The sequence below is a fragment of the Dipodascopsis tothii genome, assembly GCF_038497935.1.
Source record: "Dipodascopsis tothii strain CBS 759.85 unplaced genomic scaffold V1510scaffold_8, whole genome shotgun sequence".
Lineage (NCBI taxonomy): Eukaryota > Fungi > Ascomycota > Lipomycetes > Lipomycetales > Lipomycetaceae > Neoaidaea > Neoaidaea tothii.
Window position 1 is genome coordinate 429,858 of NW_027117992.1, and position 20,874 is coordinate 450,731.

General features: G+C 63.5%; 7 protein-coding genes and 2 non-coding genes across 9 annotated transcripts; 7 read left to right on the forward strand and 2 right to left on the reverse strand.

Annotated features, from left to right (window-relative positions):
- Positions 1 to 1,318: 1,318 nt before the first annotated feature.
- V1510DRAFT_414068 (uncharacterized protein) lies at positions 1,319 to 2,771 on the forward strand. Its single transcript, XM_066933349.1, has one exon. It carries the CDS (start codon positions 1,453 to 1,455, stop codon positions 2,689 to 2,691), a length of 1,239 nt encoding a protein of 412 aa, XP_066790197.1. The 5' UTR covers positions 1,319 to 1,452; the 3' UTR covers positions 2,692 to 2,771.
- On the reverse strand, positions 2,739 to 4,859 carry V1510DRAFT_375765 (major facilitator superfamily domain-containing protein). The gene is made up of 2 exons (XM_066931551.1): positions 4,377 to 4,859; positions 2,739 to 4,345 (listed from the first exon to the last, which is right to left on the reverse strand). The coding sequence occupies exons 1-2, from the start codon at positions 4,683 to 4,685 to the stop codon at positions 3,035 to 3,037; spliced, it is 1,620 nt and encodes a 539-aa protein (XP_066790198.1). The 5' UTR covers positions 4,686 to 4,859; the 3' UTR covers positions 2,739 to 3,034.
- A 361-nt stretch (positions 4,860 to 5,220) lies between these two features.
- V1510DRAFT_323219 (uncharacterized protein) lies at positions 5,221 to 8,296 on the forward strand. Its single transcript, XM_066930788.1, has 2 exons — positions 5,221 to 5,455; positions 5,489 to 8,296. The coding sequence occupies exons 1-2, from the start codon at positions 5,285 to 5,287 to the stop codon at positions 8,120 to 8,122; spliced, it is 2,805 nt and encodes a 934-aa protein (XP_066790199.1). The 5' UTR covers positions 5,221 to 5,284; the 3' UTR covers positions 8,123 to 8,296.
- Positions 8,296 to 9,631, forward strand: V1510DRAFT_323224 (uncharacterized protein). Its single transcript, XM_066930789.1, has one exon. It carries the CDS (start codon positions 8,470 to 8,472, stop codon positions 9,622 to 9,624), a length of 1,155 nt encoding a protein of 384 aa, XP_066790200.1. The 5' UTR covers positions 8,296 to 8,469; the 3' UTR covers positions 9,625 to 9,631.
- Positions 9,632 to 9,920: 289 nt separating this feature from the next.
- Positions 9,921 to 11,635, reverse strand: V1510DRAFT_375771 (amidase signature domain-containing protein). The gene is made up of 2 exons (XM_066931552.1): positions 11,366 to 11,635; positions 9,921 to 11,334 (listed from the first exon to the last, which is right to left on the reverse strand). Exons 1-2 carry the CDS (start codon positions 11,612 to 11,614, stop codon positions 9,946 to 9,948), a joined length of 1,638 nt encoding a protein of 545 aa, XP_066790201.1. The 5' UTR covers positions 11,615 to 11,635; the 3' UTR covers positions 9,921 to 9,945.
- Positions 11,636 to 13,494: 1,859 nt separating this feature from the next.
- Positions 13,495 to 15,021, forward strand: V1510DRAFT_414076 (major facilitator superfamily domain-containing protein). Its single transcript, XM_066933350.1, has 2 exons — positions 13,495 to 14,128; positions 14,161 to 15,021. Exons 1-2 carry the CDS (start codon positions 13,500 to 13,502, stop codon positions 15,008 to 15,010), a joined length of 1,479 nt encoding a protein of 492 aa, XP_066790202.1. The 5' UTR covers positions 13,495 to 13,499; the 3' UTR covers positions 15,011 to 15,021.
- A 529-nt stretch (positions 15,022 to 15,550) lies between these two features.
- Positions 15,551 to 15,624, forward strand: V1510DRAFT_t79. The gene has a single exon. It is a non-coding gene; the product is annotated as a tRNA-Asn (tRNA).
- A 623-nt stretch (positions 15,625 to 16,247) lies between these two features.
- Positions 16,248 to 16,338, forward strand: V1510DRAFT_t80. Its single transcript has one exon. It is a non-coding gene; the product is annotated as a tRNA-Phe (tRNA).
- A 2,267-nt stretch (positions 16,339 to 18,605) lies between these two features.
- Positions 18,606 to 20,171, forward strand: V1510DRAFT_406542 (general substrate transporter; the record flags this gene model as incomplete). Its single annotated transcript, XM_066932382.1, has 1 exon — positions 18,606 to 20,171. One exon carries the CDS (start codon positions 18,606 to 18,608, stop codon positions 20,169 to 20,171), a length of 1,566 nt encoding a protein of 521 aa, XP_066790203.1.
- Positions 20,172 to 20,874: the final 703 nt, after the last annotated feature.

The following is a 20,874-nucleotide window of genomic DNA, read 5'->3' on the forward strand; positions in this document are numbered from 1 at the left end:
CAGTCGGGCCCTGGCGGTCAACGGCCAGGTGTTTGCGGACCAGGGCACGGCGCAGGCGCCAGCCGGAAGGCGCTAGCGCGGAGCAGACCGGCATGGCGCTAGTGTTTGTAATTTCCCAGCTGCAGCTAGGCAGCCACGAGGCATAAAGTCTCCCTTGTTGGGACTAGTTACGGGAGTGCACCGAGCCGGTGCCCGGGGCTCTCCCAGCCGTGCGTGGGCTGGCACGTGGGTGAGCGTGCCTGGCGCGCGCCGTGCCGGCGCAACGACGCGGGCGCGCGGCAGCGGCCGTCGTCGGCTGCGCGGCGGCGGGGCCGCCCCGCCAGCCACGGTCCAGAGGTAGGGTCCAGCCGGAAGCGGAGAGCGGGCTAGTGCGGCTGCACGATGTCATCATATGCCCGACACAATCCCGGCTAACGGAACACCGGAACCACTAGGATGGTTGTGGCATTGGCCTCTGTTCGTCTTGCCTTCCATTATCGCCCGCGCGTGCCCAGCGGCTGTGCGCAGCGCGGACCCAGCAGCGCGGCCGCGGCCGCGGCCGCCGGCGGGGGGACCCCTGGTCAGCCGCGCTGGGGCAGCCGCGGCAGGGGTACCGTCGCCGCCCCTGCGTGGCAGCCGCGCCGCTACGCCGGCCGCGGTGCGGTGGCCAGCTAGGCCGCGCTAAGTCGTAGGCGATGGTGACGGCTTTGACAGCAGGCGGGCGAGCTGGGCGTGGAAACGCAACGCCCGCGTTTAGAGTTTGGCTGCAATTTTTTTTATTTCGTCCCTCGACCGCAACCGTTCGCCCACGCTCCCGCACGCCCGTCCCCCGTTCTGCGCCCGCTGCGCTCGCCAGGACCCATGGCCGCCCGACCTGATCCGCCTGCGGCCGAGCTCGCCGAGCGGCGGTCGGTCGACGACTTTGCCGACGACGAGGACGACGGCACGACCCTGTGCTCCGCCTCATCGACACTCAACGGCCGGCCGTCCGTGGCCTCGCTGTCAGCGGCGTCGTCGACGACCGCCGCGCCGGACGTGCCGCCGGTCCAGGTCACGCTGGCCAGCTCGTTCGACGCGCTGCGGTCGTACGACGCCGGAATGCCCTCGTTCACCTACCCCTTTGTTCTGCGGTCCATGTACCAGCTTTCCGAGGACGAGCCGGCGTTCCCGACGGACGCCGAGCTCGCGGCCGCCGCAGCGGCCGTCACCGCCCACGGCTTCGACCGGGCCGACTCGCCGTCCGCGCTGGCGCGGCCGGAATCCCTGCCGGTGCCGTCGCCAGTGCCAGCGTCGTCGCCGGTGCCGGCGCCGTCGCCGGACGCGCGCTCGCTGGACGTGCGCGACGACGCGCCGGCGCCGTCGCAGGAGCCGTCCGTGGCCCAGTCCGAGACTCCCATCGTGCCGCCCTCGCCGCCGTCGCTGCCGCCGGTCGACGAAAAGGGCCAGTCGGCCTCCGGCGTGTTTTTGGACTTTATGCGCTCGAACCGCAAGCTGACGCTGTCGCTGCTGCTGCTGCTGCTGCTGGGCATCGCCGGCCTGATCATTGGCCTGGCGGTGGGCCTGTCTGTGCAGAAGAACTCGAGCTACGTCGTGTCGGAGCCGTCGCAGGCCGCGACCGCGACGGCTGTGGCGCCCTGCCCCACCGCCAACCTGGTCTTCAACCCGCAGTTCAACTCTACGCGCCGGCACCATCATCACCCGCTGCCGCCGATTGCGTCCGCGTCTGGCGACGCGTCTGCGGGCTCGGTGCCGCCATGGCAGTCGTCGTGGCCGACGTCGTGGCCGGCCTCGTGGCCGCCGCCATGGCAGTACTCGTCTGTGTCAGGCCAGAGCGCGTTCTCGCGCCCGCCTCAGCCGTTCTCCTGGTCCAACCCCTTCACGGCGACAGCCTCGGCCGAGCCTGCCACCGAGTCCGAGCTACCCTACAACCTGAACGCGACCGCGTTCGACAACCGCACCATTCCTGGCTGGTCCATCTCGCCCTCGGTCGACAACGGCACGTCCTGGGCTGACTCGCGGTTCCCGTACTCGGGCGTCTGCTACCGCTCCAACTCGTCCGAGGGCTGGAGCACCATCATGCAGGGCCTGTCGGTGCCGGCCGGCACCTACGTGCTGAGCTTCAACGTGGTCTCGCTGCTGGCGAACTCAACAAACGCGACCTGCGACTCGAACTTTGAGGACTTTTCCGTCAGGCCGTTTCCGACCCAGACGCTCTCGGTCGAGCACGTCGAAGCCAACCGCTTCGTCCGGCAAGACTCGACGCCGGTCTCGGCCGTGACCACCGCTGTGCACACCCACGTGCACCGGCGCCGGTTTGGCGACGGCCCGCTGCTGGTATCGCCGACGAGCACGCAGCCGACGGCGTCCTCCCGACAGCCAGCCGTCACGCTCCACCGGCGCGGCACTGAGTCCGACTCGGGCCCGGAGGCAGCCACGGTCTACACGACGTACGACTCGCTCGACAGCGGCGGCAACCAGGTCGAGGACGACACGAACCTGTTCTTGGCCGAGGTCATCACCTACGGCGCACGCGTGCAATGGGCGGCCACGAACAACACGTTCCAGGGCGTGGCCGATGCGCGCCGCGTGTCGCTGTACATTGACGTGCCGGACACGTACGGGCCGTACCACGAGAACGTGGTCGTGCGCTTTGTGGCGTACTGGCACTCGTACTCGGTGATCTGGAGCCCGACGTTCCGGGAGTCGTGCTGAGCCGCATGACGTGCGGCGTATAGAGCCGCACGTCGTGCGGCGCACGCTTGCATGTAAAAGTTCAATGAGTTATGATTTTAGAGACCAGGCTCCGAGCCGCACGGCGCGCGGCGCTGCGCCTGCACGTGAGCCCGGATGCACTGTCGTTTTGAGGCGTGCCAGCGGACTGCGGCTATCTGCGGCTATCTGCAGCCGCCGGCGCGCTCTGCCCCCCCGGGCAGTGCTCGCCGCCGGAGGACGCACGCCCGTCGCCGGAGGCCCGCCCGCCGCCGCAGCCATATAGCCGCATGTAGCCGCATGTAGCCGCATGTAGCCGCATGTAGCCGCCCGCGCCACGGCGCCACTAGCGGCGCAGCGTCGTGTTCAGCGGGTGCTCCTTCATGATCGAGCAGAACACAATGATCAGGAACGACAGCACGGCCGCAAACAGAAACACGCCGTGGCAGGCGTCCAGGTACGACTGGATCACCAGCGGCCGGTACGCCTCGGGCAGCACCGTGACCTCCTCCACCGAGTCCTGGACAAGCGTGATGATGTCGGCCGCGTTCGGCAGATCGCCCAGGCGCTCCCAGAGCTTGGCCGAGAGCACGTTCTGGAAGATGGCCGAGGCCATGGACACGCCGATGGTCGATCCAGTGCCGCGGAAGCCGTACTGGATGCTTGTCGTCACCGCCTGGAACTCGTGCGGGACCGACGCGATCAGCGCAATCAGCGTCGACGTGATGAGCGCGCCCAGGCCGATACCGGGCACAAACAGGTACAGGATCTGCAGCACGGACGGCGTGTCCAGGCCGTAGGTCGACACCAGGCACGCGCCCACGAACATGAGCACCGAGCCCGTCAGCATCACCCGGTAGTACTTGCCGGTCATCTTCATGTACGAGCCGGTGGCAATGGCGCCGATGCCGGTGCCGATGAAGTTCGGGATGATCTTCGAGCCGGCAGCCGTCGCCGAGATGCCGCGGACGGCCACGAAGTAGATGGGCACGTAGAACAGGTGCGAGTAGCAGGCCATCATGACGAACGCGTTCGTGAACGACGAGCCCAGCACGGTGCGGTCCTTGAGCAGCGACAGCGGCAGCACCGGCTCGACCGCAACCTTGGTCTCGATGTGCACAAACACGGCCAGCAGCGCGAACGACAGCGGGAAGAGCACGAAGATGATCGGGTGCGACCACGGCACATAGCTGCCGCCGAGCGACAGCGCCAGCAGAAACACAGACAGGAACGAGACCAGCGAGAGCGAGCCCGCAAAGTCGATGCGCTTCAGCCGGGACGTCTCGATCTCGTTGTACGGCTTGGGCTTGAGGTTGTACCAGACCGCCAGCGCCGAGACGACGACGAACGGCACCTGGATGTAGAACGCCCACCGCCAGCCGAGCCACTCGGTCAGCAGGCCGCCGAAGACGCCGCCGACGGCCGCGCCCGTGTTGTAGAGCAGGCTGCCAAAGCCCTGGAGCAGGCCGCGCTGGCGCAGCGGGACCAGGTCCGACATGGTGATCACCGTCAGCGAGTTCAGGCCGCCGCCGCCGATGCCCGCGATGACGCGCGCAAAGACCAGGAACCAGATGTTGGGCGCCATGCCGCACATGACGCAGCCCACCGCAAACGCGCCGTTCGAGAACAGCAGCATCGCCCGGCGGCCGTAGATGTCCTGTCGTCAGCGCCGCCGCCCCGCTACCTACCGAGATCTTGCCGTACAGCGGCTGGAAGGTCGCCAGCGAGATCAGGTACGCGCTCGCAATCCACGACACCGACCGGAACTCGTGGAACTCGGACGAGATGTGCGCCATCAGCGTCACGATGACCGTGCCGTCGAGCGCGCACAGAAAGACGCCGACGTAGAGCGAGCAGAACAGCGTCGCGAGCGCGCGCGTGCTCAGCTCGGGCTGCGCCTCGGCCGCGGGCGCGGCCTCGGCCTCGGTCTCGGCATAGTCGTTCAGTAGCCGCACCGACTCGGGGTCTATCACCGTCTCACGCTCGTTTTCGCTCATCCTGTTCAGCGGTCTTGGCCGAGGAGAGAACACAGCCGTGGTTTTCTGCCGGGCCCGGCCAACCGCTCTTGGCCGCGGCGACGGGGCAAGCGCTAGCCGCGTCGGGCAGGCCTGTTCCGCCCGAGATAGCGCTGCGTGGATTGAGTGCTGGGAAGACTAATCGGCCGATAACCACGATAGCGCGCCTAAAAGCGATAGCGCGGTACCCCTGGCCACGGGCAACGGCGGCGGCTGCACTGGCGCTGGGCGCGCCGGGCGCGCGGGACGCCTGGCGCTGCGGCGGGCGGCGGCGGCGCTGCGCGCTGCGTCGGCGGCGGTGCAGGTGCGGCGCTGCGTGTTCCCGGTGCCCGGGTCCGGGCCACCACAGTGGGCCGCTAGGCCCTCTAAGCGGATGTGCATGAGCCGCACGCCGTGCGGCTCGCATCGCCCCGTCTAGACCCCCGAGCCGCACACCGTGCGGCACAAGCCCTAACCCCTCTTCCGGAGATAAGCTGCCGCTCGCCGATTTGCGCCGACCGCCATCGTCGATCCGAGAGTCGCTGAGTTCCCCGTCAACAGGCTCCGGCCAGCGCCAGCTGATCCGTGGCCGATCCCGCACCATGCACCCCGCCTCGCTCCTTGCCGACGCCCGCGCCGGCCCGTCGTACGACGACGATCCGCCGCCCGACTCGGGCGCCGAGTCGTCGTCCACCGCGCCGCGCGAGCGCGTCGTGCGCAAGCGCCGCCGCATCCCGGTCGCGTGCGCCGTCTGCCGTCAGCGCAAGCTCAAGGTATGTTGGCTCCGTGCCGTGCCGCTAACCCAGTGCGACCGCAAGTTCCCCTGCTCCGCCTGTCTTGCCCACGGCACCGTTGGCCTCTGCGAGTACGCCCAGCCGGCCTGGTCGACGCCCAGCCGGCGGCCGCCCGAGCCGTCGGCGACCGATTCGATGGCCGATCCCGCGACCGATCCCGCGGCAGAACTGGCCTCTCTGGCCCGCCGCGGCGGCTTCTCGGGTCTCCTCGGCCCGCGGCCGTCCGCCAAGCGTGGCCGACCCCGCAAGGAGCCGTACCCCGAAGACTACAGCGAGCTGAAGGAGCGCATGGGCCGCATGGAGTTTCTCCTGCACCAGATCGCCAACGGCAAAGACTCGGCCGGTCCCTCGCCCGAATCGGGCTCCGCCAGCGTCTCGCACGAGTCCAACCAGCCGTCCAAAGACACATCGCCAGCTGAGGCGCCCTCCGACATGTCCGACATGAATCTCGTCAAGCCTGAGATCAGCATCAAGCCCAACCGGGTGTGCTACTTTGGCTCGACGTCGTTCGTCGCGGCCATCACCGAAGACGAGTTTCTCAAAAAGTGCCTCGTCAAGATCTACGAGGCCAAGCGGCAGTGGTACAACACGACCTCCGCCCGGCTCGTCAACGCCACGCCCGGCGATCCGACCAAGATCCCGTCGATTGCCGGGCACAAGCACATGGAACCGACCGATTTGCTCCCCCGAACCGACTTCTACACGAACCGACCCGACAGCTCTGGCAAGGTCGGCAGCATGTCCGACAAGCAGCTGCGGATGTCCTGGGACCCGAATGTGATCGTCGAGTGCCACACGCTGTTCCGCTACCAATTTCCGCGGCCGCACGACCGGCCGATCTGCGAGTTCTTGGTCAGCAAGTACCTGTCGACGATCAACCGGGTCTACCCTACGATCTCGCCCGAGATCCTGCGCAGCGAGATCCAGATATTCTGGGACGCCAAGATCGCCGCCTGGAACTCACCGCCCGGCCCGGACGGTCAGCCGGGCGGCGGCCTCGGTGTCGACGGCCAGAAGCTGGACACGCCCAGTAAGATGGTCATGCGAGCTCTGTCGCTGCTGATTGCCGTCGTCCGCCTCGGCCGGCTGTCGCTGCCGACCACGTGGAAGCCGTCGGAGAACGGCTTCGACGACGCGTACGCGCCGATGCTGACGACTCGGCTATATGGCTTTGCGTCGTGCACGCTGCGCCGCACCAACTACATGGCTAAGCCGAACCTGACCATCGCCCAAATTCTGATCCTGCTGAAGCTGCATCACGTGCTCACCCCCGAGGACGGCGACGGCGGCGACGGCTCCGACTCGTCCGTCTTCACGGGCATGCTCTGCCAGCTCGGCCTGACCATGGGGCTGCACCGCGACCCGAGCTTCTTCCCAAAGATCCCGCCGACGATGGCACAGTCGTGGCGGCAGATCTGGCGGCAGATGGTCCTGCTCGACACGTCGCGCTCGCTCGAGCTTTCGATCCCGTTCGCAATCCCGCTCGAGATGTGCGACAACAAGCTCGAGAGCTTCTCGAGCAGCTCGACGCCCGTCGACGCCGCCGAGCGGCCGTCCGAGGCGTTCGAGCGCATCCACATGAAGTGGGCGCTGCTGGCCCGCAAGGTCATCGTCAAGATCACGCGGCCCAACCGCGCGCTGACGTCGTACGAATACGACCAGCTCCAGCACGAGCTCACGCAGTTCGAGGACAACCACCTGCAGTCGTTCCAGCTGCTCATCTCGGTCCTGCAGGAGGGCTCGACGATCTGCTCGCACGAGGACGCCTACAACCTGATCCAGAAGTTTGTTCTACAGGTGCTCTTCTTGCGACTGCAGCTGTCGCTCCTGCGCGCGTACGTGCCGCCCACAGACGAGTTCATGAAACACCGCATGCTGCGCCTGCGCACGTCGCTCAAGCTCACCGACACGATCTGCAAGTGCATGCAGAACCGCAAGCTGTTTCTGAACTTTGAGTGCATCCTCATCTCGCTCTCGCTGCGCAACCAGGGCTACCCGCTCACCATGATCTACTCGCAGATCTTCAAGGTCTGTAGCCGCGAGGGCGCCATGCGCGACGTGCCCCAGCGCGCACAGTTCGACCAGGTACCCGACCTGTCGTTCCGATACGACGACAACGAGATCATGTGCCCGCTGCGGCTCTGGCAGGCTGTCTACAGCATGCAGAATTGGGTCGAGACGCTGTCGTCGTCGTACTACGCCGCGTGGAAGTGCGGCGCCAGCCTCTACGGCATCGGCCACGTCATCCGGCAGGAGTTTCGCGCGGCCGACGAGGCCCGCGTGTACCCCAAGAACCGCGGCTTTCCATACGTGTCCGAGGCGTCGCCGCGCCCGGACGCGGCCTCGCCCGGCTCCAAGGGCTCCGGTGCGTCCACGGTCAACTCGATCAGCAACCTGCTCGAGCCGCCGCTCACGCCGGCCGAGAACGAGCGGCTGCCAAGCCCGGCCGGCTTGGCCGCCTTTGGCGACCTCTCTGTCCCGTTCGCCACCCAGCCCGGGCCCAACCCCGCGGCCGCCATGTACAACGAGGGCTACCAGCACTTTGACGACTTCTTCGATATTGCCGACTGGATGTCCACGTTCGACTTTGTGTCCGGTACCGAGCCGGACATCGACGCCTGGTACAACAGCACAAAGACAGCCTAGCGCGGCTGTCAGGCCCAGCAGTCTGGGCATGCGGCTCGGCTACGTGCCTGTGCATTAGCGTCTCACGTGAGCGGATCGTCACGTGGGCCGAGGCGGTGCAGTGCGCCGCCTCGAAAACCGGCCTCCGGCCTTTGTAACTATAGGGTGTTCTTGATAACTTTTTTCCGCGACTCAGGCGACTCAGACCCGCCGCCACGTACGGCGCTATCTGTAGCCTGCGGCGCTGCGCAAGCTTCGATAGCGCGGCAAGTCCCAGAGATAGCAGTAAATGTCCCAATGAAGCTAGAGCCGTTCGCCCCGGACCGTTCCTATATCTCGGCCGCCCGCCGCACTCTACCTCCACCACCATGGAGACCTATCCCGAGTTTGAGGACTACATCAGCGCGCTGCCCAAGTGCGAGCAGCACATTCACCTCGAGGGCACGCTCCAGCCGGAGCGCCGCTGGGCGTGCTCCGTGGCGAATGGCATTCCGCCCAAGGACGCCGACGGCAACGTTCTGACCTACGAGCAGATGCTGAAGCAGTACCCCGAGGACTATGTCTTTGTCGAGGGGCAGAATGGCGCCCAGTACCTGCAGGAGTTTCTGGCCGTGTACTACGCGTCCATGGACGTGCTCATCACCGAGGACGACTTCTACAACCTCGGCCTGGACTACATCAAGCGTGCTTCGGCGATGAACGTGCGCTACGTCGAGGCGTTCTTCGATCCGCAGGCGCACACATCGCGTGGCGTCGCCTTCGAGACTGTCATCAAGGGTCTGCTGCGTGCTCGTGCCGCGGCCAAGGACTACAATGTCGTCATCGAGCTGACGCTGTGCATCCTGCGCGACATGTCCGCCGAGTTTGCGCTCGAGACCGTTAAGGCCTCGCTCCCGTACAAGGACGACATCATCGCTGTCGGCCTCGACTCGGACGAGCACATGAATCCTCCCGAGAAGTTTGCCGACGCGTTCCTGCTAGCGCGCCAGAGCGGCTACAAGATCACCGCCCACTGCGACGTCGAGCAGCTGGGCTGCTACGACAACATCAAGTACGTGGCCACCCAGCTCGGCGGTCCGCGCGAGCCCGTTGTCGTTGCGCCCGAAGATGCGCCGTACTACCTGCTGCCGACTCTGCCGGCCGGCGCTGACCGCATCGACCACGGCCTGGACGCCGCCGATAAGGACGATCTTGTCAACATCATCAAGACGGGTAACCTGGGCATGACTATCTGCCCGCTCGGCTACTCGAAGCACCTGGGCCCGAGCCGTGTGTTCCCCAAGTTCGAGCGGCTTGTGCGCTCCGGCATTGCCGTCACTGTCAACAGCGACGACCCGGCGTATATGGTCAACTGGAAGTCCCAGATTATTGCGGGCGTTATGAAGGCCGGCTACAGCGCACGCGACATCTACGATTTCGAGAAGAACGGAATTCTGATGGCTTGGACCCACGACGTGGCCTTCAAGAAGGCGTTCTTGGCCGAGCTGGACGCGGTCTACACCAAGTTCATTGGCCCTTTGTAAATTAGTATGAATGTTTTATGAGCATGATTTGGAGCATAGCGTGGCTGCTAGGAGCGTGAAGCGGATAGGTTTGTGGCAGCGATTCGTCGGGCAGTTATATCCCGGCAGGTGCGCCGCATTGCGTGCGGCTGGCGCCGCGCATGGTGCGGCTCGTCGCTTTGAGGGCGCGACATTTTTATTCGCGCAGATCGTAGGGCAGTGCGCCGCACACTGTGCGGCTGCAGATGCCTCCCCCCTGAGCACTACAGTCTACGCCGCACTGCATGCGGCTGGCGCCGCACGTCGCGCGGCTCGTCTCCTGGCAATGTTTACTATGTACACTCACAGCACCTTGCTCACAATGTTCGCCGTCTGGAACAGCTTCGGCTCCATCTGGCGCTGGCCGATCAGCTGCAGGCCAATCGGGAAGCCGTCGAGCCGCTGGCGCACGCCGGGCGCGTACGTCTCGTGAACGCGCTTCTCCAGGGCGTTCTCGGGCTCAGGCAGCTCGACGTCGTCCTTGGTCATGTCGATCTTGCCGGCCTGGAGCACGATCGAGGGGTAGTCCAGGTTGTTGAACGTACGCGTGAAGTGGCTGCGGATGAGCACGCCGTCCGGCCGCGGCGGGAACGACAGCACCGGCAGCAGCAGAGCATCGACGGGCTTGCCGGTGCTGGTGAGTTTCTTGCTGGACGCCCAGTAGTGCAGCCAGTCCTCCTGCAGGTTGGCGCGCGTGTGGGTGTACGCGAGCAGGTCAAAGAGTGTGCCCTGGTCACACGGGTACAGGCCGCCGTTCAGGTTGGCTTCGGTCAGCGGCTCTTCGGTCTCGGCGCAGGCGGCTTGCAGGTACGCAGCGCCGTCGATCTGGAAGTTGTTCACGGCGTTGACCGAGATCTCCTCGGCCTTGTAGAGCTCCATCTCGACAATCTCGTGGCCGGCCGCCTTGAGCTTGGCCACAGTCTCCTCGAGAATGCGCGCAATCGGCGGCAGCGACCGCACCTCCTTGTCGTAGCTGATGACGCCGATCGCCAGCGGCCGCTGAACCGGCTCGGGCTCAATCCACGGCAGGTACTGGCAGCTGGGGTCACGCAGCCACGGCTCGGCGAGCGAGATCTCACGCGTGACCAGCTCGATGTCCCGCAGCGACACAGCCATCGGCGCGTTCACGCACAGAATGCCAGTCGCGTCCTGGCCGGGAGACCAGAAACCCTTCATGTTATGGTACGGGATCCGGCCCGACGACGGCTTGATCGCGTACAGGCCGTGCGTGTACGCGGGCACACGGATTGAGCCACCGAGGTCGGTGCCGATACCGATGAGCGAGCCACGCATGGCGACCAGCGCGGCCAGGCCGCCCGACGAGCCCGACGCCGAGAGCTCCTTGCGCAGCGGGTTGCGGGTCTTGCCAAACACGTTGTTGTCCGTGTCCGGCACCATCATGGACTGCGGCACGTTGGTCTTGCAGTACATGATCGCGCCCAGGTCCTCGAGCACATCGACCACAACCGAGTTCTTGGGCTCGGGCTTGAAAGCGTAGGCGGCCACGCCGATGACCGAGTCCACGCCGGCCACATTGACCGTGTCCTTGAGAGAGATGGGCAGACCGTGCAGCGGGCCGACAGTCTTGCCGGTCGTGGCAAAGATCGTGTCGAGCTCCTTGGCCCGCTCGAGCGCCTTGTCGAAGAAGATCTCGGTGCAGCAGTTGACAGCCTGCTGGGCAATCGCAGTGCGCTATCGTCAGCGCGCTCGTGGCTCCGCTTACCTTGCAGAACGCCGTGGTAACCTCCAGCGCCGTGTACGTGCCCTTGGCAATCTCCGCCAGCAGGCCTGTGCCGTCGTACTTGCCGGTGATCTCGAGCTCACGCTCCGTCAGCAGCCCGCACGTCTCGGGCAGCGACAGCAGGCACGGCTCGTTCGCGTCAAACGTGATCTTCCATTCGGCCGGGATCTTGCTGTCGCGCTCGGCGATCTTCTTCTGCGAGATAATCTGGTAGGGCTTGAGGTCGGACATCTTGCTGGCCAGTACTTTCGCTGTTCTGGGAGGTTGCCGTGGCGTCGTTGGGTATATAACGGCTCCACCGGAGCCTAGATTAGACCTGCCGTAGAGTGGGTCTACGTGTACCCGTACACTAGACGGTCCCGACCCCGGCCACTGTCTGTTCGACGCCGACGGCGCCCCGCGGCGGCCGCGAGTCATCCTGGCCCGGCCGGCCCTGACCAGGCAATTGTGCCCATAGCTGCGCCCGCAGTCGCGCCGCTGCCGCCCGACTGCACGTATCTCCCAGCGGCTAAGCTGGAGCTTATCAGCCTTGCCGAAACTCAATCCGATGCCCGGCCAATCCCGTCACGAGGGTCGCCGACGCTTATCGCTGGGCAGACACGGAGGCCTCGCCGGCCGACGGTCGAGCCGGGCTCGGTCGGACTGGCTGTCGATGACGTAACGCCTGCCCGTGCATGTGGTTCTATGCAGGTCGAGCCGACCTGCGGGTGACGCGGCTCATGCGGGTGATGCGGCTCACGAAGCCGTGCGGCTCGTGCGGCTCGCCGTATGCACGAGGTGCGGCTCACCCTATGCACCTCGTGCGGCTCACCGTACGCTCCTCGTGCGGCGCACCCTACGCTCCTCGTGCGGCTCGTTCTATGCTCCTCGTGCGGCTCACCGCCTAACCTCTCGTCTACCTGATCTCTCCGGCTTGTGCCGCTCAGCGTTACTGCCCGCACCTGCACTCCCGGAAGCTCTCGTATTTAAATGTCTGTCTGAAGGGCAGCCGTCATTAATGGGGTCGCCGCCGAATGCTCGTGGACACGTATGGCTCCTGCCCGCCTTCTCGGCAGCCTTTCTTCCAGGCAAACTCTCGCTGCGAGGGTAACCAGCCACGCATCACCCTGAGCACGATCGTGTTGGCTCAGTCTCCCTCTGCGGCTAGCCGTCAGTCCTAGCTTCGACTCGTATCGATTCAGGCACTGACGTTTGACTCGTATCCGGAGAAATCGCTTGTGAAATCCACGTAGCCGATTGCGTCACCGCTCTATCGCATTTTTGCCCTTTTTTCGTTTGATTGCATCGCTGCACAAGCCAGTTAGGGTTTTTCGCAAGCATATGTCTTCGAGTCGCCAGCCCAGCAGCAGGCTTGCGTGGTCTCCGCAGTGCCGCTACAGACGTCGCCACAGATAGCGACACCAACTGCCGTCCCACGGTAGTCGGCCGCCACACGCTCGCTCGTCGAGGTCTAGTTTATCGTCCGAGCACACCATCGACCTTTGTCTTGAGGTCATCGCGTTGGTCTGTGCGCAAGGCCATTGGCGTTTAAGACTAGTTGCCCTCATAGTCGCTCGCCCGCACATCTCCTATCGCATCGGACATAGACGTTTCCGGACATGGCCGCCATGTGGACAGCCGGCGGCTGTTCTGCCTGCGTGCGTCGGGAAGATATTGTGTGCTATCGCGCAACTGGCGCGCAGAAACCAGTGTAATATCCACCGCAGAATGCCAGCTGGAATCGTGGCCGGCCTTGGCCATGCGCCTCGCTACTTGCGTACGGCGGGTTCCTTGCCGCAGTGCCTGATAGCAGACATGGAGCTCGTGGGCGTTGCGGTGACATGCGCCAAGACTCCGGGTTTTCCGATAGATTGACGGGGCCCACCAGCCCTGTCTGTGCAGCATAGAGGCTACTGTAGCAATCCGGAGGGGTGCTTGCGCCTTCTATGAAGCCAATCCCTCGGCGTAGTAGCCGACGCACGTATCGAGCTAGTTGCTTTGGCCTAGCAGAGCTTCTTCCAGCCAAGCTTTGCCTAGACGCACCCGGCTCGGCTCGCAGTGCTCAGAAGAGAGCCCGCGGCCGCTCTATAAAGAGCGGCCGCGGGCTCTCTCCTCGTCACCGTCACACGCTGCAATCATGGGTTTTTGGAGAAGACTTTCGGACGTTATTCGGTGGTATCCGAAGGACATGAGCCACGAGGAACGTGTGCTCGTCCACAAGATCGACCTGCTCGTCCTGGTCTTTGCGTGCTTGACATACTTCACCAAGTTTCTTGATGTCTCGGCCCTGACCAATGCCTATGTCTCGGGCATGAAAGAAGACCTGAACATCTATGGCAATCGCCTGAACTATATCAATGCCGTCTACGAGGTCGGCTACTGCATCTTCCAGATCCCGTCCAACATCCTCATTACGCGGATCCCCGCCCAGTACTATCTCCCGACAGCCGAAGTCGTGTGGGGCATGTTCACGCTCGGCACGGCCTTTGTCAAGAACTACCAGCAGCTGATGGCAATGCGGTTCATGGTCGGTCTGGGTGCCACGGCTTGTTACGTCGGCTGCACGCATATCGTGAACTCTTGGTACCGGCGGTCCGAAATCGGCCGTCGCAACGCCATTTTCTATAGCGCCGGTCCGATCGGTACTATGTTCTCGGGCTACATCCAGGCAGCTGCATACACCAATCTGAACGGCCATGGTGGTCTCGAGGGCTGGCGCTGGCTGTTCATCATCTGCACGGTCATTACCGTTCCGATTGCGCTCATGTAAGTTGCCCTCTGTCCAAAACTAACCGCAGTGGCTACGTTGTTTTCCCGGACGTTCCCGAGCGCACGAAGTCACGGTTCTTGACTGAGCGCGAGCGCGAGCTATGCCAGTCTCGGCTGCTGCTCGACGGCTTCAAGCCGTCGACGGGCATCAACCGTACACTGTTCAAGCGCGTGCTAATCAACTGGCGCTTCCACGTCTTTGTGTCGCTGCTTGTGTTCAACTCGCTTACGGCGTACGCGCGCTCGACGCCGTTCACGCTGTGGCTCAAGGCAATGCCCGAGCGCTACGACACAGCCGACGTCGACAACCTGGGTACCATCACGTCGGCCGTACTGGTGGCGTCGGCCCTGGTCACTTGCTACTACAGTGATCTGACCCAGCAGCGATTTCCGGTCCTGTTTGTGGCCGGCGTGCTCAGTCTACTCGGAAACCTACTGCTGCTCATCTGGGACGTCTCACTGGGCGGCAAGTTCTTTGCGTTCATCATTCTCGGCGTGTCCCACGGGACTGCGCCGGTGCTGATCAGCTGGACTGCTGAGCAGTTTGCCGGCGACCTCGAGGCTCGTGCCATCGTGATCGCGTCCTATAACGTCGTTGGCGAGATGTGCGGTTTAGTAGTGCCGCTGGTTGTCTGGCAAGTCGTGGACTCTCCCAAGTTCCGCGCCGGTTACATCTTTGCGACCGTGATGTCGGTCTTTTGGCTGTTCCTGCTGTTTGTGCCGTACGTGCTTAACAAGCGGTACCCGCTGTTGCCCGATAGTGAGGAGGCCGAAGTCAGCCGGGTTAACAGCGAAGACTATGAGAAGGGTCTGCCCGAGGCTGGAAAAGCAGACAGCCTCAAGGACACGGCTGCGGTCGAAGAGAAGTCTATCGAGTAGTATCATTCAATACATTTTGGAGTTGGTACGGACCCGCTTACTGCATTTACCAGTCGTGTACCGGCTGTGGACAAACGATAGAGCGAGCTGCGGCCTGCCCGCTGTCTCCAACGACGTGTTTAGGCCATGCATGTCCGTCAGTGCCGAGCCAGCTAGAGCGACCGGACCCAACCTTATCCTATATGAAACTTTAAACAACACCAGCGCGCCTGATTGCACGGATGAACCGCCAGCTGTGCGACGCGTGCATACTCCTCGCACACACCAGCCTTTCTGGGCGACCTAAGCTTTTCCAGTCGCCTTCGGTGCGGACTCAGCGGCTGCACTCAGAGTCTGGATAAGCGGAAGTTCCGTCCCCCTGGAAATAAGCACGCGGACAGCGGTGGGGCCCGCAGATCACGCGCCAGTGTGTACACATCGCGCCTGCGCGAATGCACCCACGGGCCTGCCGAACGAGCAATCTCACCCTGCGGATCGGTAGCTGGTACCAAGTGCGCAGCGTGAGTACACTTAGACAGATGGCGTGCACTTGAAGATCTAGACTGGGTGGCCAAGTTGGTTAAGGCGTACGACTGTTAATCGTAAGATCGAGAGTTCGACCCTCTCCCTGGTCGATTTTTTTGTTTACCCCGCTCGCGCCGCACAGCGAATGCTCGCTTCACGGGAGAAATCTTGTTAGCGGCTAAAGTCTGGTCGCTTCGCGGCTGTTATTCGCCGTCACCCAGGCCAGTCGCCGTCAGACAAGTCATAGGATCTGCTGGCTCCGCAGCTTCACGCGCACTGCTGTGGCCGCGCTTGTCTCCTGACCTCTCCGTTTTAGTCAGATTCCGTGGTCTGCGCTTCCGAAGTCCCGACATCATCATGGGCCTGGAGTAGTACCAATTAGGCACCCTCGTAGACTACGACTTGGAGCTGTGTAGACGTGCACACATTTCGGCTCGTGGCGGATCTCGGGGCCTGTCTAGAGCGGACAGACACGTCGCCGACGCCACAGGTTTGACAGCACTGCCAGCGCCGACTGGCCCCAACCTCAGCTCTGTTTTGGTAGATGGCAGCGTCTCTGTGGTGTGCCATACTGTCCTAGAGCAGACCCAGCTGTCGGACGTAGAGCCGCATTAGCAGGGCGGTGCTGCAGCTTCTGCCAAAGGAGGCCATTCCCGTTAGTACGACGGTTCGCGTCCATACTGGAGGCGGTAGCCGCGTAAAAGCGACTGTGTAACTTTATGTTGTAACACTAGCGGGGTTGGCTCAGTTGGGAGAGCGTCAGACTGAAGTTTGACTTTGGTTAGCATATCTGAAGGTCCTGTGTTCGATCCACAGACACCGCATTTTCTTTTTTTTTATCGTGCTCGCTTTGTATTTTGTTGCCATATCGCTGTTTGCCTGTTTGTGGTGCTGCTTATGAGTTCAGCTGTTCCCGTTCGTTGGGATTGTTTTGGCATTGTCGGCCTATTCGTGGTTTCGGTTACGGGTTTTTCGTCAATAAGCGAGCCGATCGCGTTCTCGCGATTGTTCGCGACACAAAAATGCGAAGGCATGAACTACTGGTATTGCCTCGGCGAGCAAATGTGCCGTCTGTCTTTTTGTGCTTTTTGTCGCTCTGGAGCACAGCGTAGACGCAGTTGATATCGACGAAAGTCGCGAATCTGAGATCATAGAAACACTCGGCACATTTTAATGTAGTCAATCAGCCAGCGACGAACGTTCAGAGAAGATTCCTACCCAGTCATCTGTGTCGGTTCTGGCGTAGATGTCGTCTCAGCTACGCGCTCAAAACGTCTCTGTCTTGTATACGGTGCTGTCCACTTCAGGTGGTAACCAACGCAGGCGCATCAGATTTGCGAATTTTGCGGCCTACGCCGATATCGGTCCTCACGCGTCCGCAAGACGCGGCGCAGATCACAAGACATACGCGTAGTATCTTGTTCGGGCGTGGTCTGGTGACGAGATCAAGCGACCAGTCTCTGATCGTACGAGATCGCGAAGAGTCTCTGCCCGTCTCGGCCTGACGTCCGTGTGGCCTCACTCTACGCTCCTCTCCGCCAAGCAGCACCGATTTAGGCAGTTTAGACTGTCATCTAGAGTCCATTGAGCTCGTGGCAACTCTCTGAAGGCTATCTGAACAGCTATCTGAACAGCTCCGGACCCGTGCAGACGCGTCTCTATTGCCCCACGGCGTCTCCGATATCATAGGCAGCGCCCCGCAGCTCTATCGGGATCGCCGCAGCATGGTGGCACCGCTAGATAGCCACAGCTTGGCGCGACTCATATGAGACCCCGGAGCACACCCGGAAGCGGCCACGGCCGGACCGGAGCCCGGCCGGCGCTCTGCACGGCCTTCTGCTATCCCAGAATCCGGACCCACCATTTGCCTGCGGCCGGAGCCGGCCGCCATTGTCTGCGGCCGGAGAAATGTGCGGCCTAGGCTGCGGGAAATCGGAGAAACCGAGCGGCCGACGTGGCCGGTCCGGCGGAGCTCCGTAAGGAACTTCCCCCGAGCAGCGCCGCACCAGCATACCTACGGCGGCGCGCGTACGCAGCGCAGTCACGCAACGCAGCCCCGCGGTGTAGCAACGAGCCCCCGCCGCGAGCCCCCGCTGCGAGCCCACGACGTGGTGTCCGCGTGACGCCGGCGCGGTTCCGGCCGACTTTCGCGAAATCCGCCACGCGGACGCACCCTCGCAACGCCGCCTCTAGCGCCGGCCGCCCCCGGAATGTGAGCCGAATCGACCACGCCCCAGCCGGAGGTCGGCCCCCTCGCGGCTAGTTGTCATCTACTGCCCTGGAAGTCATCTACGCCCTCGCTGCCTAGCCTACCTCTCTAGAGCTAGTCCGCGGAACAGGGCCGACACAGCCTGGTGCAGTCGTCGGCGTCTCGCAGAGCCCGTAAGCGCCAACGGGAGCTGATGCAGCCACCTGTAGCCTTCGGCGCGACCGATAGCGCGGTCTGCACCGTCGTGCCGGCTATCAGCGGCACATGGCTTCAGAAGCACATGTCGGCCAGCACGCGGCCCGTCCCCCCCCCGCCACTGCGAGCGCTCCGCCGCCCACGTCGGCCCGACCACGCCGTTCGCTCGCACAGCCCTGGACCTGGGTCTATTTGACAAGACTGGAGTCCGTGCCCGATTTCGAGGACTCTGGCATGGTCCATCGTCATCGTCGACTCGGCGCACAACTCCCAGCGCGAGTCAGACGCTATGCCTTGAAGTTTTTCCTATCCAGGTATCTGCCGCGGGTCCGTCCCTAAAAAGCCGTTTCCGAGGACCATGTGGCGGGCTGACCTCAAACTCTAAAATAGTGCCCCGGCCGACCAAATTAGAGTTCGCCAGAATTGACGTGACCCCAGATTTTGTGCGCCCACACTCAACCCCGGATTCTCCCCGCGTTACGGTTCCTGGAGCACATAGTCAGCAGCACAGTTGCTGCAAGCCTGCGGTACTTGGCAGGCATCCGGAACAGGCGCACAAAGCCCCTCGTCAACCGGGAAGTCTATAAAACCAGCGGGCCAGCCATGGGTTTGAAACACATTCGCTTTATTCTCAGCCGGGGCCACAGTAGTGCACCCGTGTCTGCTTCGAACTCGTCTTCGCTCACCATGACTACCACCAACGTTCCTCTCGATGACTTCAAGGCGGATGAGCTCCAGCTGGAGAACGCGGCTGTGACGCTGGAGGACGTGCTCCCGAAGCACAACAAGCCGTGGTACAAGGTGCCCAGTTTGCTGAAACTGAACCTGCTGCTGCTCATTCCAATCATGAGCTCGACCATCGTGGGCTACGACGGCTCGATGCTGAACGGTCTGCAGTCGCTGGAGGACTGGCAGACGTTCTTCAACCACCCGACGGGCGCGTATCTGGGCACGATTTCGGCGGCGCCGACGTTCGGACAGTGTTTTTCTGCGCTGTTTGCGGGCTACCTGCCTGACATGATGGGTCGCCGGCCGCCAATTCTGATCGGCGCGCTCACGATTATTGTGGGATCTATTCTGCAGGCCGCCGCGCAGAACTACGCCATGTTCTTCATTGCCCGGTTCATCATTGGCGTCGGCTCCGGCGTGGCCGTCACGCCGTCGCCGTCGCTGCTGTCGGAGCTCGCGTACCCGGCGCACCGCCACGTCATGACCACCGCCTACAACGTCATGTGGTACTCAGGCTCGACCATCGCCGCCTGGGTCACCTACGGCACCTTCCACATGAAGACCGGCGGCAACTGGTCGTGGCGCATTCCGTCCATCCTGCAGTGCTTCTTCCCGTGCATCCAGGTTCTGTTCATCTACTTCCTGCCCGAGTCGCCGCGTTACCTGGTCTACAAGGACCGCGTGCCCGAGGCGCGCGCGGTGCTGGCCAAGTACCACGCCGACGGCGACGACAGCGCCCGCATCGTCGACTTTGAGCTCGCTGAGATCCTGCAGGCCATCACGGCCGAGAAGGAGATGAAGGCCTCAAGCTTCAAAGCGTTCTTCTTGCCCGAGAACCGGCTGCGCCTGTTCATCGTCATCGCTGTGCCGTTTATGCAGCAGATGTCCGGCAACGGCCTAGTCTCGTACTATCTCTCGCTCGTGCTCAACTCGATCGGCATCACCACGTCCAGCGAGCAGCTTGTCATCAACGGTGCGCTCAACATCTACAACTTCGGCTTGGCTCTGATCATCACCGCCGTCGTCAACCGTTTCCGCCGCCGCTCGCTCTTCATCGCCAGTACCTCGGGCATGCTCTTCGTCTTCACTATCTGGACCGTGCTCTCGGCCATCAACCAGCAGCGCAACTTCGAGCAGAAGTCGCTCGGCCAGGGAGTGCTGACCATGATTTTCTTCTTCTTTTTTGCATACAACATCGGTCTGCTCGGTCTGCCCTACCTGTACATGACCGAGGTCCTGCCGTTCCACCTGCGCTCGAAGGGCATGGCCATCACACAGATGGTCAACGGCCTGACCTCAGTCTACAACGGCTTTGTGAACTCGATTGCGATGGACGCTATCTCGTGGAAGTACTACATCGTGTACTGCTGCATCCTTGCCCTCGAGTTCTGCGTCGTGTTCTTCTTCTTCCCGGAGACCAAGGGAGACACTCTGGAAGAGTCTGCCCAGCGCTTTGATAACGCGCGCCAGAAGGGCAAGCTCGAGGCTGACCCGGACACGGCGCTCGAGATGAACACTGTTTAACTGTTTTAATAGTTAATTGATTTCTACGTTTGCTTTAGAGTGAGGATGATTGCGCCGCACGACGTGCGGCTTACTGCGGAGGCTGCGGACGTCCCCCAGCAGCGAAGAGAGCGGCCCTCGGTAGAGTAGTCGGCCGGTGGAGCCGCGCGGCACGGGCCGCTGTGCGTGCTCCGACGGCCAAGCCGCGGGCGACGGCGCGGGTGGCTGCCTGTGGCAGAGCTGGAGTGAATGCCGCACGGCGTGCGGCTCAGAGAGCTTCGAGGCACTGCAGCAGCGCGCCGGAGTCCGGGCGGCTATGTGCGCCGCACGGTGTGCGGCTCGCGTAGGCTCGACCCCGCTCTGCGGACCTCGCGTTGCGGACGCGCCGAGCCGCATACGGTGCGGCGCAGACAGCCGCACCTCGTGCGGCTCACCCTCCGACCCCGCTCGGCCGAAGGCAGCTACCCTCCGCCGAGTCGCCGCCGGAGTCACCACCCGCCCAACACGGCCGCTCCCGAGACTCCGCTCCCGCCCTGCCGCCCACCCCCGCCGGGCCGCAGTCGCGCGTGCAGGCCGCAGGCGAGCCCGCGAGCCGCACGTCGTGCGGCGCCGCGGGCGGGGCCCCCCTAACCCCTCTTCCGAATCCTAGCTCGTTCCAGTAGGCTTGCCGTCGCGGCCGAGAGTCACGCCGTGCAGCCTAAGTCGCCGGCTGTACGGGTCGGCA